The 13,971-nt window shown below is 46.6% G+C and overlaps 1 protein-coding gene across 2 annotated transcripts in view; it reads left to right on the top strand.

The window, feature by feature from the left end:
• The window catches only part of KIF2C (kinesin family member 2C), a 1,469,089-nt gene that overhangs the window by 1,122,379 nt on the left and 332,739 nt on the right, over positions 1 to 13,971 (top strand). For both annotated transcript variants that reach the window (XM_078671750.1, XM_078671748.1), the window contains one exon: positions 9,989 to 10,099. In XM_078671750.1, the coding sequence (XP_078527876.1) occupies positions 9,989 to 10,099 (111 nt within the window). The remainder of the gene's footprint in view (positions 1 to 9,988; positions 10,100 to 13,971) is intronic.

Genomic DNA, 13,971 nt, shown 5'->3' with positions numbered 1-13,971 from the left:
AATTTCAACAACCACGACGAGACTCAATCTCATGAGTCTACCACCGAGTCAGTGAGTCAAAGTGAGTACAGTGACAGAGACCATTCCAGTCCGGTGAGATATGAAGAAGATGCAAGCCACCGAATCCGGACACCGGCACCGCTCAGCCGCCCCGGCGACATGTCAGACGACCAGTCCGCCTCATTGAAGACATCTGAGAGACAGTAAGACTCTTGTACAAAGGGGGGGAGGTGTCGTATCGTCATCGCCTGACCCTGGACACAGACAGGGCAGGCGGAACAGGAAAGGGCGTGGGGAACCGCCAGAAGGGGAAAAGAGGAAGCCAGTTCAAGGTAGGCACTCGAGAATAAAGACGCGACCTTACCTTACTCCTGGCTCCTGGTCGTTATTTGGGGAAAGAGGTAACATCTACAAGGCGGAGAGGCTCAGGAGACTGCTATATATGGCCTCGCGGAGGAGACTCCGACACCGACATTCCCCCGTCGCTACGTGAGGCGGAACAATTGAGGAACGCATTGTGGCACAGATCAAGCCCAAGGTGCCATATTCTGGCAAGGTCATACAAGTAAGCAACAAAAAGCTAGAAGGGGGAAAAATAGCCAGAGCACTGCTGAGGATTTACCTCTAGCCACGATATGCATGCACCAGCTTCTCAACCTGGGACAGTAATAACAAAATATATAATAACATACACACAAGACGGTGACGTGCTTGCCTACTTCTTATGCGGTACTTCTCCCCCAGCAAACCCCCTCCTCCCCCTCCCTGTGCAGATCTAGACTCCTAGTACTGTTTCCACTGCAAAGCTGACTACTTTAGTACTGAATGAGTTTCACGGTCCCGGCACCTGCCCTCTCCCCTTATTGTTCCCACTCAGTGGGTCACATTCGGGAGCAGGAAAGTTGTGGGCCCGTTGCAACACCTCGGATGACAACCCTAATTCCACTCTAATTTGTGGTACCTTTTCAGATTAAGCAGTTTTATTCTGCTTGTATTCAAATTCTTGTGGGGATGGATAGTTGTCACCGGCAATTTGGAGTGTCCATGTGGGTGAAGGGAGGTTCGGGAAAGATCTCCAGCAGCATATTAATCATTCTCAATTCTATAGTAAACTGTTGCGCTCTGCAAATACTGTCATTCTACTAACAGTACACATCATAATTCTTTAAAGCATGAATGACTAGACCTCAGCTCCCTTCTAAAAATCCGCCTTCTGTCCTAGAATGTTGGCGAGGTGAACAACCCGCGCAAATGTAGGCATATCCTCGCTTTTTTAGATAGGCTTCAGATTGCGTTCCTACAGGAGACGCACCTTAGTCCCCTAATGCCCCCAGCCTTTGAGACTAAATGGGCAAAGTATGGATGATTTGCATCTTATTCCACCTACGCTAATGGCAATGCAGTTCTAATAAAGAAAAACACCCTGTTTGTTCTAGGAGGGTCTCTGCGAGACTTGCCGGGTCGGCACAGTATTATGTGGGGAAGATTACAATCCTACACAGTGACCATTCATTCTTATGGTCCCAATACTGATGACCCCCAGTTTTTGGCCACATTATGAGGAAAGGTATTAGACATCGGGTCCCCCTACATTCTCTGAGGAGGAGACTTCAACACGGCCATGATGCCAACGCTAGATAGGTTCCATCCACAACCCCACCACTACAGTGCAGCTCAGTCAGTTACTAGGCCTTATAGCAGATAACCATTTCTTGGATGCTTGGAGACACACACCCTGCCACCCCAGAAGGCACACATTATTCAGCAGTGCACTCCACATTGGTCTAGATTAGATTATTGGATAATCTCTAGAGGAATGGGGCACTGGGTGGAACGAACCGAGCATCTTGCCTACCCAAAGCCACAGTTCTCCTTAACACATCATGCTCATCACCATTCCCAATAACTTGTGGCACGAGACAAGGATGCCCATTATCCCCTCTTTAATTCGGTCTTGCAATAGAACCTTTGGCACCTAAACTGAGGCAACATCATAAAGATCGGACTCCCGGTACCCCACCAGGCACATTCTAATATCTTTATAGGCTTACAACGTTATGCTTTACCTCAGAGACCCTCAGTAAAACTTAAATTCAATCTTGCGTGAATTTATTATATTCGGGGAACATTCCGGAATACATATAAACTGGAGTAAATCCCAAATATTCCCCTTCATGGATGCGGTTTCTAAATAGAAGTTCGACTATCATATTGAATGGTGTCCCACTGTTAAATATTTAGGTATCCAGGTTACCAGAGATAAGCAGGAACTAATGCGTATTAACTATGGCACCTCTTGGATACCCTGACTCATTAAACACTGGATAGCCGTGCAGTTATCCATGGAAGGGTGGATCTCTCATAAAAATGGTGATACTACCCAAATTATTATACCTGTTTACTTACATTCCCTACAACCCAGGACAAACATTCTTTGACGACTTAAACAACTTATCTGGCTAGCTTGGGGTGGTAAGCAACCCAAAATGAAATGGGAAGTACTTACCCTCCCCTTTTCACAATTAAGATTTATTTCTGAAAGAGACTAGTAGTTACAGATTCCTCACCTTAGAATTACCCCCAGGCGTAATATTGAATCTGGAGAAATATTTTCTTAGCAGTACCCTTGCACGTCAGTAGGTGATGTCGGTCGACTCCGCCTCAGTCGTTGGCGTCGTGCCTGCCGGGATGATGATGCGCTGTCTTAGACGCCGCCCCTGCGAACTGATGTCAGTTCTTCTTTTTCCGCGCCAACCAGTGCAGATCTGGAGAGAGCGTGCCCCTAGTCACTTTTTGAATAACACTTTTTAGGTCTCGCCTGAGGTAGCGCATGCCTTGCGAGACATTTAGTAACAGGCTTTTAAAAAAGCTACCACAGCTTTTGCTGGCCAGAGGGCCAGCAAAGTATCACATTAAATATCGGTCGGTAGAAAACAACTATTACCATTACTTTTGTTGTTGTTAAACACCATAAATGCAAAAAACACACTCCACTGGCTCATAAAGTCATTTCAAAGTGCAGACAGATTGTGGAGAAGGCACGCTTGTTTCTTTTTGTTTATATGCACTTCACGTGAAGCTCCTTCGTATTTTTCTCACTCGCCACACTCTTGGTTTCTCCCTCTAGCCTTGGAGCTTCCCCCTCTTATCCCCCATGCTGCCTTCCCACCCATGTGCTTTCTCACCGTCTCCTCCATATTGCGGTCTTTATCCTGTTTGATCCCCCCCTGCACCCTGTGTTGCATCTGCCCCTCTTCCCCGTGTTGCTTCCTCCCCCCAACAGCACCCAGGTGTTATTTCATATCACCTGTATTAAAAACCTACTCCAATCCGTACCCCCATGTTGCTTCTGCCCCTCATCCCCTGTGTTGCTTCTGCCCCCTACCCACATTGCATAACCTGTGGCAAATGTATCTGAATCGCAACTCCCAGGTCCAGCCCTGAACTCCTACTATGAGTGGGCTGCTGACATCAGTTCGGCCTCTCCCTGGACCCCACCTCTTCTTATTACGACTTGTCAATAGCAGAGTTCGAAAAAACTCATGATGGTGGGTGTGGCAAAGAAAATACTGCAGCGGAAAATGTTTTTAACGAACATAACCTTCTTGGAACAGCGGGCCTTTTGTTTCAGACGTGCCTTAGCACAGTGCTCCTGCAAGCGACATGTTTAAAAATGTGGCACTAACCGTTCTGAAAATAGCTCATTGAAAAAGCCCTTCAATTGCAGTTAATATGTAATGATTTTAAGACTCATTTTTCCAAGGGGCATTATTTTTAATGTTTCTACGGTTTATTCTGTGGTTGGATTCATTGCTGCATATCATCCTGTTTTCAGCTGAAGGAATGGGAGGGGCTGGGGGGGTGAGTATGATAGCACTCCACTCACATTGAGGAAAGGTGGCCGTTCTGGAACACAGCAGCATCTTTAAGCCAAGATACAACGGTGTAGAATAATTTGATAGCCTCCTGCTTCCCCAAAGAATCAAAACCATGGCAAGCTCACAGCTGTGCATCCAGTCCTAGGTTACTCTTTTACAATTCATTATCAGGCATTGTAGTCCAGCTACTGGAAGGACCAGTGCTTAATTTGAGCCAGTGGTTTCTGGTGCTCCGCACCAGAACCTAAAAGCCAACACCGGTGTTTGTGACAGTCTGGCTAATTTAAAGATCCCCACAACAGTTAGACATTCAACATACATTAACAAGCATTGGCATAGCCAATAGGTCTCTCCTTTGGGACCTTATAAGTGTTTAGCCATGCAACAGTTGATGTTGTTGCACCAAGGATATTGTGCTGCATAACTAAATACTTATAAGGTCCCAAAAGCGAGACTTATTGGTTATGCCAATGCTTGTTTGACTTTTGTCGACATCTTTTTTGTGTCTTACGACTCCTGGTGCACGAGGGATGTCCAGTCGTCGGCCTGGTTTCAAGCCCTGTGACTCCTGTCACAAGTTGATGTCGGTCACCGATCTGCACCTTGTATGCCTTTGGGGCCTGGAGCGGGAACATGACCCGAAGTCGTGCTCAGACTGCCGAGTCCTGAACCTGAAGTCATTGCGGGAGCGTTCCCGAAAGCTTTTGGAGACCCGGCAGTCTGCTCCATGCCTGATCGAGGGGAAGGTTGCAGGACCGGTCGCTGAGCCATCACCATTCATCATTGAAGTCTTCGCAATCATCGGGTAAGTTGAAGCTCAAGAAGAAGGCGAAGAAGCATTTTCACTCTTTGCCTTCTCCCCATCCATCAACCACAAACCCGGAGCGCTGCCACTCCCCGGCTCCATCTCAGAGCCCGCTGGGACGAGACTGCGCTTCGCTCACTTTCAGGGAGCCTGAGCATCCCCTGCCAAGCTTTGTGCATTTTACAAAGCCCTCCACTCAATCTTTGGTAAGCCAGACTCCACTGGCGTGCCTGTGGGCCCCATGTACTTGGCTGGGGGCTCTAGGCCTTCGATGCCGGCGGCTCCGGCCCCTGCGCTGCAGGGCCCCCATGGATCCCGGCCTGGATCCAGATCTGCACCTGTTGACCTCACGGTACCTTTCCCAGCACCGATTCCAGTGGAGACACTAGCTGCGCCCCTAACCGTCGACCCCAGCCTCACCCCCGACGTCAGTACAGGCGCCTGAGGGTACTTTTGCCCTACTGTTCATCCCTGGCGTACCCTACTGCCGTAAGTAGCAGCAAGTCGAGGGTGAGGAGGACTGGGAGGTCTGTTGACCCTGTTCCAGACCAACGTGAAGAGCAGACTGGAGAGGGGAGTTGGGTGATGCCAGTGGTCTAGATACCCCCCCGGTGGCTGTTAGGACTAATAACCTGACTGAGGGGCTTCAGCTGGCAACAGCCTCTTCAGAGCCCCTGCTGCCTTTTAATGAGGCCCTCACTGACATCCTTCTAGCCCAGCACAGAGGCTCCTGTGGTCAGGACGATTGCCTGGCGCCACCGCCCGGCCTCGGGTGACCCACTTTTCCTCTCCCAACACTCTACCACGAGAGCTTGGTGGTCCAAGCCTCAACCTCAAAAGGCGCATTCCCTACAGGTCCCCCAGATAGGGAAATCTAGAAGCTGGAACATCTTGGGAAGAAGTTGTTTTCTTCCGCCAGCTTAGGACTGCAGTCGGTGAACACCGCATGTCTCTTTGGACTTTGCACATGCATATGGGACAAGGTTGCACAAGTGCTGTCACAGTGCCTGGAGGAGGCTTGGGCTGTGCTCACCTGCGCTGTTGCCGAGGGTCGAGACGCAGCGAATGTCACCATCCATTGTGTGCTGGATAGGACCGACTCGCTGGGTAGAACCATTTCAACAACAGTTGCCCTGAGGGCACTATGCCTGGCTGAAGTCCTCTGGCTTTTCAGGGGATGTCAATCGACATTTGGATATGCCTTTTGATGGCGGTTGCCTGTTTGGTGACAAGGTGCACAATGCGATCAAGGGTTTAAAGGACTCTAGGGCTACGGCCAGGTCTTTGTGCCTCGCTGCCACTTCTCACCCCATGCAGTCTGCCTTACGTCGCTACGGAAGGGGTGCTCCACCACGTTCCGCCCCTTCGTGGCTACAAAAGGGGTGCCCCACCACATTCTTCCCAGAGCCACTGGCCTGTGCAAGCTACCCAGCCTCTGAACGGCCGGGCCCAAGTCATTCTTGTGGCTCTGGACTGGGCACGAAGAGTCTGGTACCCTGTGCTCTTGAACATGGCCATTGATCCTCCGATCAGACTGCTTCTTCGGAAGGATCTTCTGCGGCAGCAGCAGACGACGGTCCTCCACCCGAACCTGTCCAGCCTCCACCTCCTTGGTGGAGTTTCAGCGGCGACAGTTGACAGCTTTTGAAATTCCTCCTGATGTCTGTAATGTCATCTTGGCAGCCAGGCGTCCCTCCACTAAAAAGGTATATGCCTGTAGATGGAACAAATTTGTAGCGTGGTACCACAGCAAAGGCTGTGGATCCCCTTTCTGCCCCTCTTTCAGAGGTTATCTTCATACTCTCTTTGGCCCGGCAGGGCTCTGATCTAGGAACCTTTAAAGGCTATCTTTCGGCCTTTCTTCGTCTTCCTGATCAACCTTCTCTTTTCAAGTACCCTTTTGTTATCAAATTTCTGAAGCGCATTACTCCGCTTTCCTTCTCCTTTCGTAATGCCCCAGTTTGACTTGAATCTTGTTCTTACTTACCTTGTGTGCTCCCTTTGAGCCACTACATAATTATCCTCTTCCTCTCCTTACTTTGAAGACTGCATTCCTGCTTGCCTTAACCTCTGCTTTCTGGGTGAGTGAGCTTCAGGCCTTATCATCCAAACCTCCCTCTCTTGCTGTTCATCCGTACAAAGTAGTCCTCTGTACTAGGCCCTCTTTTCTGCCCAAAGTGGTAAACTTTCCACATAGGTCAGACCACCACATTGCCCACCTTCTTCCCGCCTCCGCACCCTTCCAAAGAGGAGAGACTCCACCTTCTTGATCCAAAACGTGTGCGGTCTTTCTACCTTGACTGCACAAAAGACTTACGGGTGGACGATCAACTCTTGTGTGGGTGCTAAGAAAGGTCAGGCAGTGCACAAAAGTACCATCTCTCGATGGGTCGTCCTATGCATTAAGTTCTGTTTTTCTTTGGCTAAAACGGAACCTCAATTAGGACTGCGTGCCCACTCTACCACTGTGACGGCAGCGACTTCTGCTTTGGGGTGTGGTGTTCTGCTGGTTGACATCTGTCAGGCAGCCACCTTGGTATCCCTTCACGTTTACTAAGCATTACTGCTTTAACAGCCAAGTTTGGAGAGACTGCTTTTTTGGCTGTTCTGTTGTCCAGGACTTCGTGGTGTGAACTTGGTTCGCAGCAGACCCACCGCTGGCGTTGGTAGTGCTGGGTATCTATTTTAAGGTAACTGTTCAGATGAACACGTTTCTTACCTTCGGTAACAATATTTCTGTAAGAAACATAGATCAGTTATAGATTCCACACCGCCCCACCCATCCTCCCCATTCTGCAAACTGGCTTCTCAGGTTAAGGACCCTAGTTTTGTGGACCAGTGGTCAGTGTCTTGCATGGCTCTGCGCTTATGGCTTGTGGAGTTGTCAGAACTGACGTCAGCGCGCAGAGGCTGGGTCTAAGTAGACACGTGACGTCATCCCAGCGACCATGATGCAGACGACTGATGCGGAGTCGACCAACACCACCTACCGATGCGCAGGGGTTCTGCTAGGAAAACATTTCTCTGGATCCAGTCTAACGCCTGAGGATAATTCTAAGGTAAGGACTCTATAACGAATGTCTCCTACAGATACATTGTTACCTAAGGTAAGTAACTTGTTTATTACTTCTGCGCACAGGCATACTATGCTACATATTGGTTTCACGCCCGACCCATACATGTCACATCTAGCGGTTGAGTCTGGACATATGAACCCAGTTCCACTGACTGGAGTAATTGTGCTGCACCCCAAAACCAGAGACACTGATCCCACCACAGTAGCATGCACCACAATGGCGTTGCAAAGATTGCCAGCAATACTTGATGCGCTAATGCTAAATTTCCCCCGACTACCCCTTAGATATCACCCGTACCTAAAGTTACTTATGACTAGCATGTAGACAAGTATTGAATAAAGTACAATTACAGGATTGAGATTCATACGACAACAGTATGTTCTGAACAAATGAGCAATTTTTTCTTGGAATGACACCCACAACAATGGACCTATTCATGTATATCAGGAAAAGTGTTTGGGCCGCCACCTCAACGTTTCGGCAGGAACTGTAGACTCTACCCCCTCTGCATGCGATTTTACAATCTGAGCCTCCTCAACATGTAACCTCCCTCATTTATCATAGCACACAAACATCTCGCAACTCGTGCCAGCTGAGATCACTCCTACACTGGGAGGAGGAGCTCGGAACAACCCTTTTAGACAAACAGTGGGGGTTCTGTTGCAGGTAGATGGGGAACATAACTGCAAATAGCAGGTTGCGTATGCTACTTTCTGCACCACCTCTACCTCTAAATTTCAACAACTAAGATAGTGACTGATGCGAATAGTCTGGAAGAGAAGCAGCAGATTTCTTACACGTGGCGTGGGAATGCCCCGATGTCCGCCGATAATTACTGGCACCGGTATTTAATGCAATCGCACAAATGATCGGACCTCCCCTACAGGTATCACTGGTCATGGCCATTTTAGGGTATATATAGGAAATAGTGCCCGTATATAGGAAATAGGCAGCAATGGGGCATAGTTGCCTGTGCAGATGGGGAAGGGGAAGAGCTCCTAAATTCAAGGAATGGATTCAAGATCTAATATTCTGGCAGTGTCAATCACTCACTTATGCGGAATTGCTCCCACTCTCTTCTAGACCAAAAGATATCTGGGAACCGCAGAAAATGTATTTCCTAACTAAATCGTCATAAATACAAATACATGGGAGAAAACAAACAAAAGGCCTATGAGGGATGCTAACGAGATTATTGTAAAATTCAAATATTGACAGTCCTATACACCCCATCAAATATATATGTCGAACACTAGGAAGGGGCGAGTGAACTGTGAACCAATGCTGTGATCACACCATGAAACAACTCAAAAGCTGTAGATGTTAACTGAAGGGACTAGCTGGCAGTGAATTGGTATCCGTTCATAATTGATATATGTATGCTGCTGCTATTATGTTGAAATGCAATTTTAAAAAAAGTTTGATATTTGTTCGGATATTTGTTCGGATCCTGTGCTATTTTTTAATTTATTAAATTGATCAAATGTAAATGAAGCACATAATTGGCAGTCAATTATATCACAAAACCTCGAAGAGGTGATTTCCTGACCTTCTAAAGCCAGTATGGTGCTTCCAGTCCTAGGGTTGATAGTGGCTCTGCTGCTCTGTCTCGGGGGCTAAAGCTCCCTTTCCTTCTTCCCTGGTTTGACCTATTTCAAGTCCTAGAGCTAAATCGTGTTAATAAAGAAAAAAAAAGTATTCCTGATCCCTGAGCGCAAGTAGTCATTCTAATATTTAAAACAAAGTGATGGATTGAATGGGTGAATCAATCTCGGCCTCTGTTAAATATTTGGGACCCTATTCCTGGCCATTGTCAGCCCATCATGCCACCTCAGACAGGAACCAGTCATATGCAAATGGTCTTGGTCCTGCTCAATTGGAGCAGTCTGCCGAACTCCTATACAAGGTCCTCTCTTAAATGGAATTCAAACGTGGGCTGATTTCTGTTTGGGCCACTTCAGTAGGGTGAAGCTTTTTTTCAGGTGGCACTGTGAGCACAAGACCCATTCTTGGACATTTAGGACTTCAACAAAGATACCTAAGATGCACAATTTAATATGCAAGTAAGTAATTTATCTGAATGCATTTCTCATAATCTAGATTAATAGCTGGCTTTGTACTGGCTGGCATTCATCCTATTGTACACAACTTTAATTTAGCACGAAGATTATATACTGTTGGTTTTCCTACGTCGCCATGGAATTTAATAAGAATCTAATATTTTTAAGGAATGTATCAGAGCACTGGGACAGAACAAATCACACACACCATTCAGGGAGAGCAAGCTGACCCAGGTTCTGCGGGACTCTTTCATTGGCTTAAACTCCAGGACGTGCATGGTAAGTGAATATGGTTGAATGTTTAGATGATTTAGATCAATAAATGTTTCTGTTCAAAAGCGATCTTTAACAAATGCACTGATTTAGGTCAATTCATCAGTTGGAATACTTATGCATTGTTTAAGATGCTCTTGGATTCAAAATGGCCCGCTTGTAGATCCTAGTAAAACTAAGAATGCATCTTCATACAGTAGCGATGTTAATGCAGTGAACATTTCTTAGACTTTAAAAAACAAACAAAAAAAAACTCACATTAACTCCTCCATTTTCATAGGCTAGCATTTAAATTCTATACTTGGTCTACAGCTTTGGCTGTCATTGATTAACATGTTTGAATCATCCACAGTCCTCAGTCTAGGAATCCACAATATGAACAGTCTTTACGGCAAAAGACTGAAACTTGCATTCACATAATTGAAAAGCACTCCTACTTAATCCAGTGGGTAGAAAATGCTGAGACGTCCACTCCCTATAGATACCACTATAGCTTGGATTATGCCATAAAATATTTGTGAACATTTAAGTCTTGTCTTAGTGCTGAAATCATGGTGAAAAATGGAGTTTATCTTTCTTTAAAAAACTTGTATCGTAGAAAATAAATCACAAAACCTTATTAGATTACTTGGAAATGGGTCTAAAATAAATTACATGGCATTTCTGGTGCAACAGACTTCTCGTTTTCTTTTAATTTGGGGAAAAAACTTTCAATAGGCATGCAACCACTTTAGAACTATTTTTGTACTACCTGAATTCCAGCATGCCCCCATCTTGACGGCAACATATTAGCAGTCAGCACCCCCATATTTTTTATTTTTAGCTGTATGGAAAGATCTGTGAGCAAGAGCTCTGCACTTTCATGACCTTCCTGGAAACTGTGATTTAAATATTTTTGTAACCAAAGTTACATGACCGCTTAGCACAATTTAGGCTTATTTCAAGTCCTTTTTCAGAGAAGTTTATTTCACCCGCATTGTGATATTCATGTTCGGTCACAGGAATTTTACATGTGAAATTGTCTTGAGTTCACCTGCTGATTTCACAAATTTTCACTGTGAAATGGGGGGTTAATTTCCATTATGTTTGTAGATTACCTGTGGGAAAATAATCCTTGCGCTGTTGATGGGTCAAAACCTTTATGGGGTACTACTAACTCAAATTGGCAGACTGCATCGAAAAGGAGGGCAAGGTTGGGTGCAGTCTCAACCTATGCTCTTCTAATGCTAATCTCCCACTGATGCTTTCTTGCATGCTCCTCCGAGGATGTAGTACCCCCCATTGACTCATTAGTATATACCTGGACTTTGCAATATTTTTGTAATACGCCATATGTGCAAAGATAGCTTATGCTAGGCAGAAATGAGTGGAGTCGCACAGAAGTGCAATCCCTGTGAACTGACATCAGTTCTTTTCTTTCTGGCTATTACGATATGGATTCAGATCTCAGCTCCTGAATTGTTGGTTTTCCAATGACTTCCAAACTTTTCTGTGTGCTAGGAAACTGTTCCCACTGAACAAAAAAGGATCAAGCTGTGCTTAGACTACAGCAAGAAGATATCACTCTGACCTGCAGAAGGTCTCTTTGGTGCCTCAGCTTAGGACACACTGTAAATCGTTAGATAAATTCGCCCTCAGGCACCTGAAGGGGATTAAGACTGCGAGGCAAAGCTGTATGTCGCCAGGCACAAGAAGTTGCAGCCTTCGTGTAGACCTCACTCCAAGTAATGGGCCCAGACTTGCTCCCAATCATAATCATAAGAAAATGAAGCATAACTTTGCTTCATCCTGCCACTATGCCTTCTTTGAGAAGTCACAAAGGCATTAAGATGTCTCACTCCATCGATCACCGAGCCAATTCCTGAGCTGGTCCCGATGCAATCAGCGTTCGTTCCTTAAGTTGTTGTTGGCCTGGTAGATCAAACCCTTCAGAGAGGCCATGTTGCAAATATTGTGGGCTTCCTGCTACCTCTGGCGTGCTTTCACACCCCATGGCAGGTTCTACCCCTGTGGTGTCTGCTCCCTTGGAAATTGGTAATGGGCCTGCACCAACTCCGGTACAGACTTCTACTCCAACCCCCCTATCCCTATGGTTTCTGCCACCGCTGCACCAGTACTGGCATGGGAGGCTGATCTGGTGCCAACGCCCATGTTGGCATTGAAATCAATTGCAGCCTGAGCTCAACCAATGTTATGAAATTGCAAAAGCACTATCAATTGATAAGCAGCCTGACTCTAACCCTGTGCCATTGCCGCAATAGAGCTGTCAGCAGAGGCTCAATGTTCTTGATTCTTTGACCCTATTCTGGAGCCGGGTGCAGGATGTGTACAATGATTATAAAAATGTAATGTAAGGTGGATTTATCAAGTGCTGCTTGACACCCGTGGCTGTATCCAGGTGATATGTAGTTGAGTGTAGGCGTGTGGTGTGGCTTGGCCTGAATACCAGCAGTCTCAATGGCCTCACAAGAAGACTAATTGAATAGTTAGGTCTTCAGTCTCTTGCAGAATTCAAGAACTGAGGAGCAGGCCTGATGTGTTTGGGGCGGCTGTTTCAGGATGTGCAGCTTGGTAGGAGACTGGTTGACCTCCAGTTCTGTGTGGGGTGTGTGCTCGTGAGTGAGAGTAATGGTGAACAAAGTTCTGTGGCTGATTAGTGGAAGTGAAGCCTGTCATTGAGGTATGCGGGTTCTGTGTTATGTAGTGACTTGAATGGTGTGTGAAGTTGGCACTGTCAGTACTTCTGGATGGGGAGCCAGTGCTGCTCACCGAGTTGTGTGGGGTGGGTTCAGCATGGAAGTTTGAGGAAGTCTGGCGCTGGTTTATTGGATGGTTTGAAGTCTGTGAAGATGGACTGGGATGTAGGCGTAGAGTGTGTTGCTGTATTCCAATCTGTGTGATTAGGGCCTGCGTGATGGTACATCTGGTGTCCAGTAGGAGCCACTTGAATATTTTACGTGACATGTGGAGAATGTGTAAGCATGAGGCGACTGTGTTGACCTGGGTCTTCATGGTGATATTGGTGTCCAGGATGAGGCCGTAGCTTAGTATGGTCGGTTAGAGGTGGGTGTGGGTTCAAGATCGCAGGCCACCAGGTGGTGTCCCAAGGTGTGCTCTTAGTCCTGAAGATCAGAACTTCAGTTTCTTCATTGTCGACCTTTAAGCAGTTTCCTCTCATCTAATTGCCCGCTCTGGTCATGCATTGTTTGAAGTTTGTCTTGGTGGTCATGGTGTTGTCTGAGAGGAGAACAAATGAGCTGGGTGATCTGTTTAGGAGATGTTGATTCTGTGGAATCAGATGTTTGCCAGAGTAGGCATGTATGTGTAGAAAAGTGTGAACCTGAGTGATTATTCTTTTGTGACTCCGCAGATGAGGTCCTTTGGTTCTGATGTGAACAGTGAGAGCCTGACTCATGTTCTCCTGGAAAGGAATGAAGCTATTCATTTGAGAGCTGGTTATTGTGTTCCAGCTGTGTGTACTCTGGCGATGTGTGTGGTGAGACTGTGTCAAAAGCATCTGAGTTCGAGGAGGATGGCGGTAGTGTGTTCACAGTAGAGGATAGTGTGTATGTCTGTTGCAGTGATAAGGGCTGTTTTGGTGCTATGGTTGTTTTGGAATCCTGATTGCAAGTTGTCCAGTAGTTTGTGGCATTTTAGCGGGTTATAATTGTCTGTGGATGGTCTTCTCAATGACTTTGACTGGGAAGGGGAGCAGTGAGATGGGTCGATGGTTGCGAAGTACTTGGAATGCGGCTGAGATTTTTTCGATGAGGGTGGTGACTTCGGTGTGCTTCCAGCTATCTGGTGAGGTGTTAGTCTTGAGGGAGGTGTTGATGGAAGTAAGTGTAGCGCTGATTGTGGCTCTTCCTATGTTGTAA

This window comes from Lissotriton helveticus, chromosome 1_2, assembly GCF_964261635.1.
Source record: "Lissotriton helveticus chromosome 1_2, aLisHel1.1, whole genome shotgun sequence".
Lineage (NCBI taxonomy): Eukaryota > Metazoa > Chordata > Amphibia > Caudata > Salamandridae > Lissotriton > Lissotriton helveticus.
The sequence above is the reverse complement of the archived record's forward strand: the minus strand, read 5'-3'. Positions and strand labels throughout refer to the sequence as shown.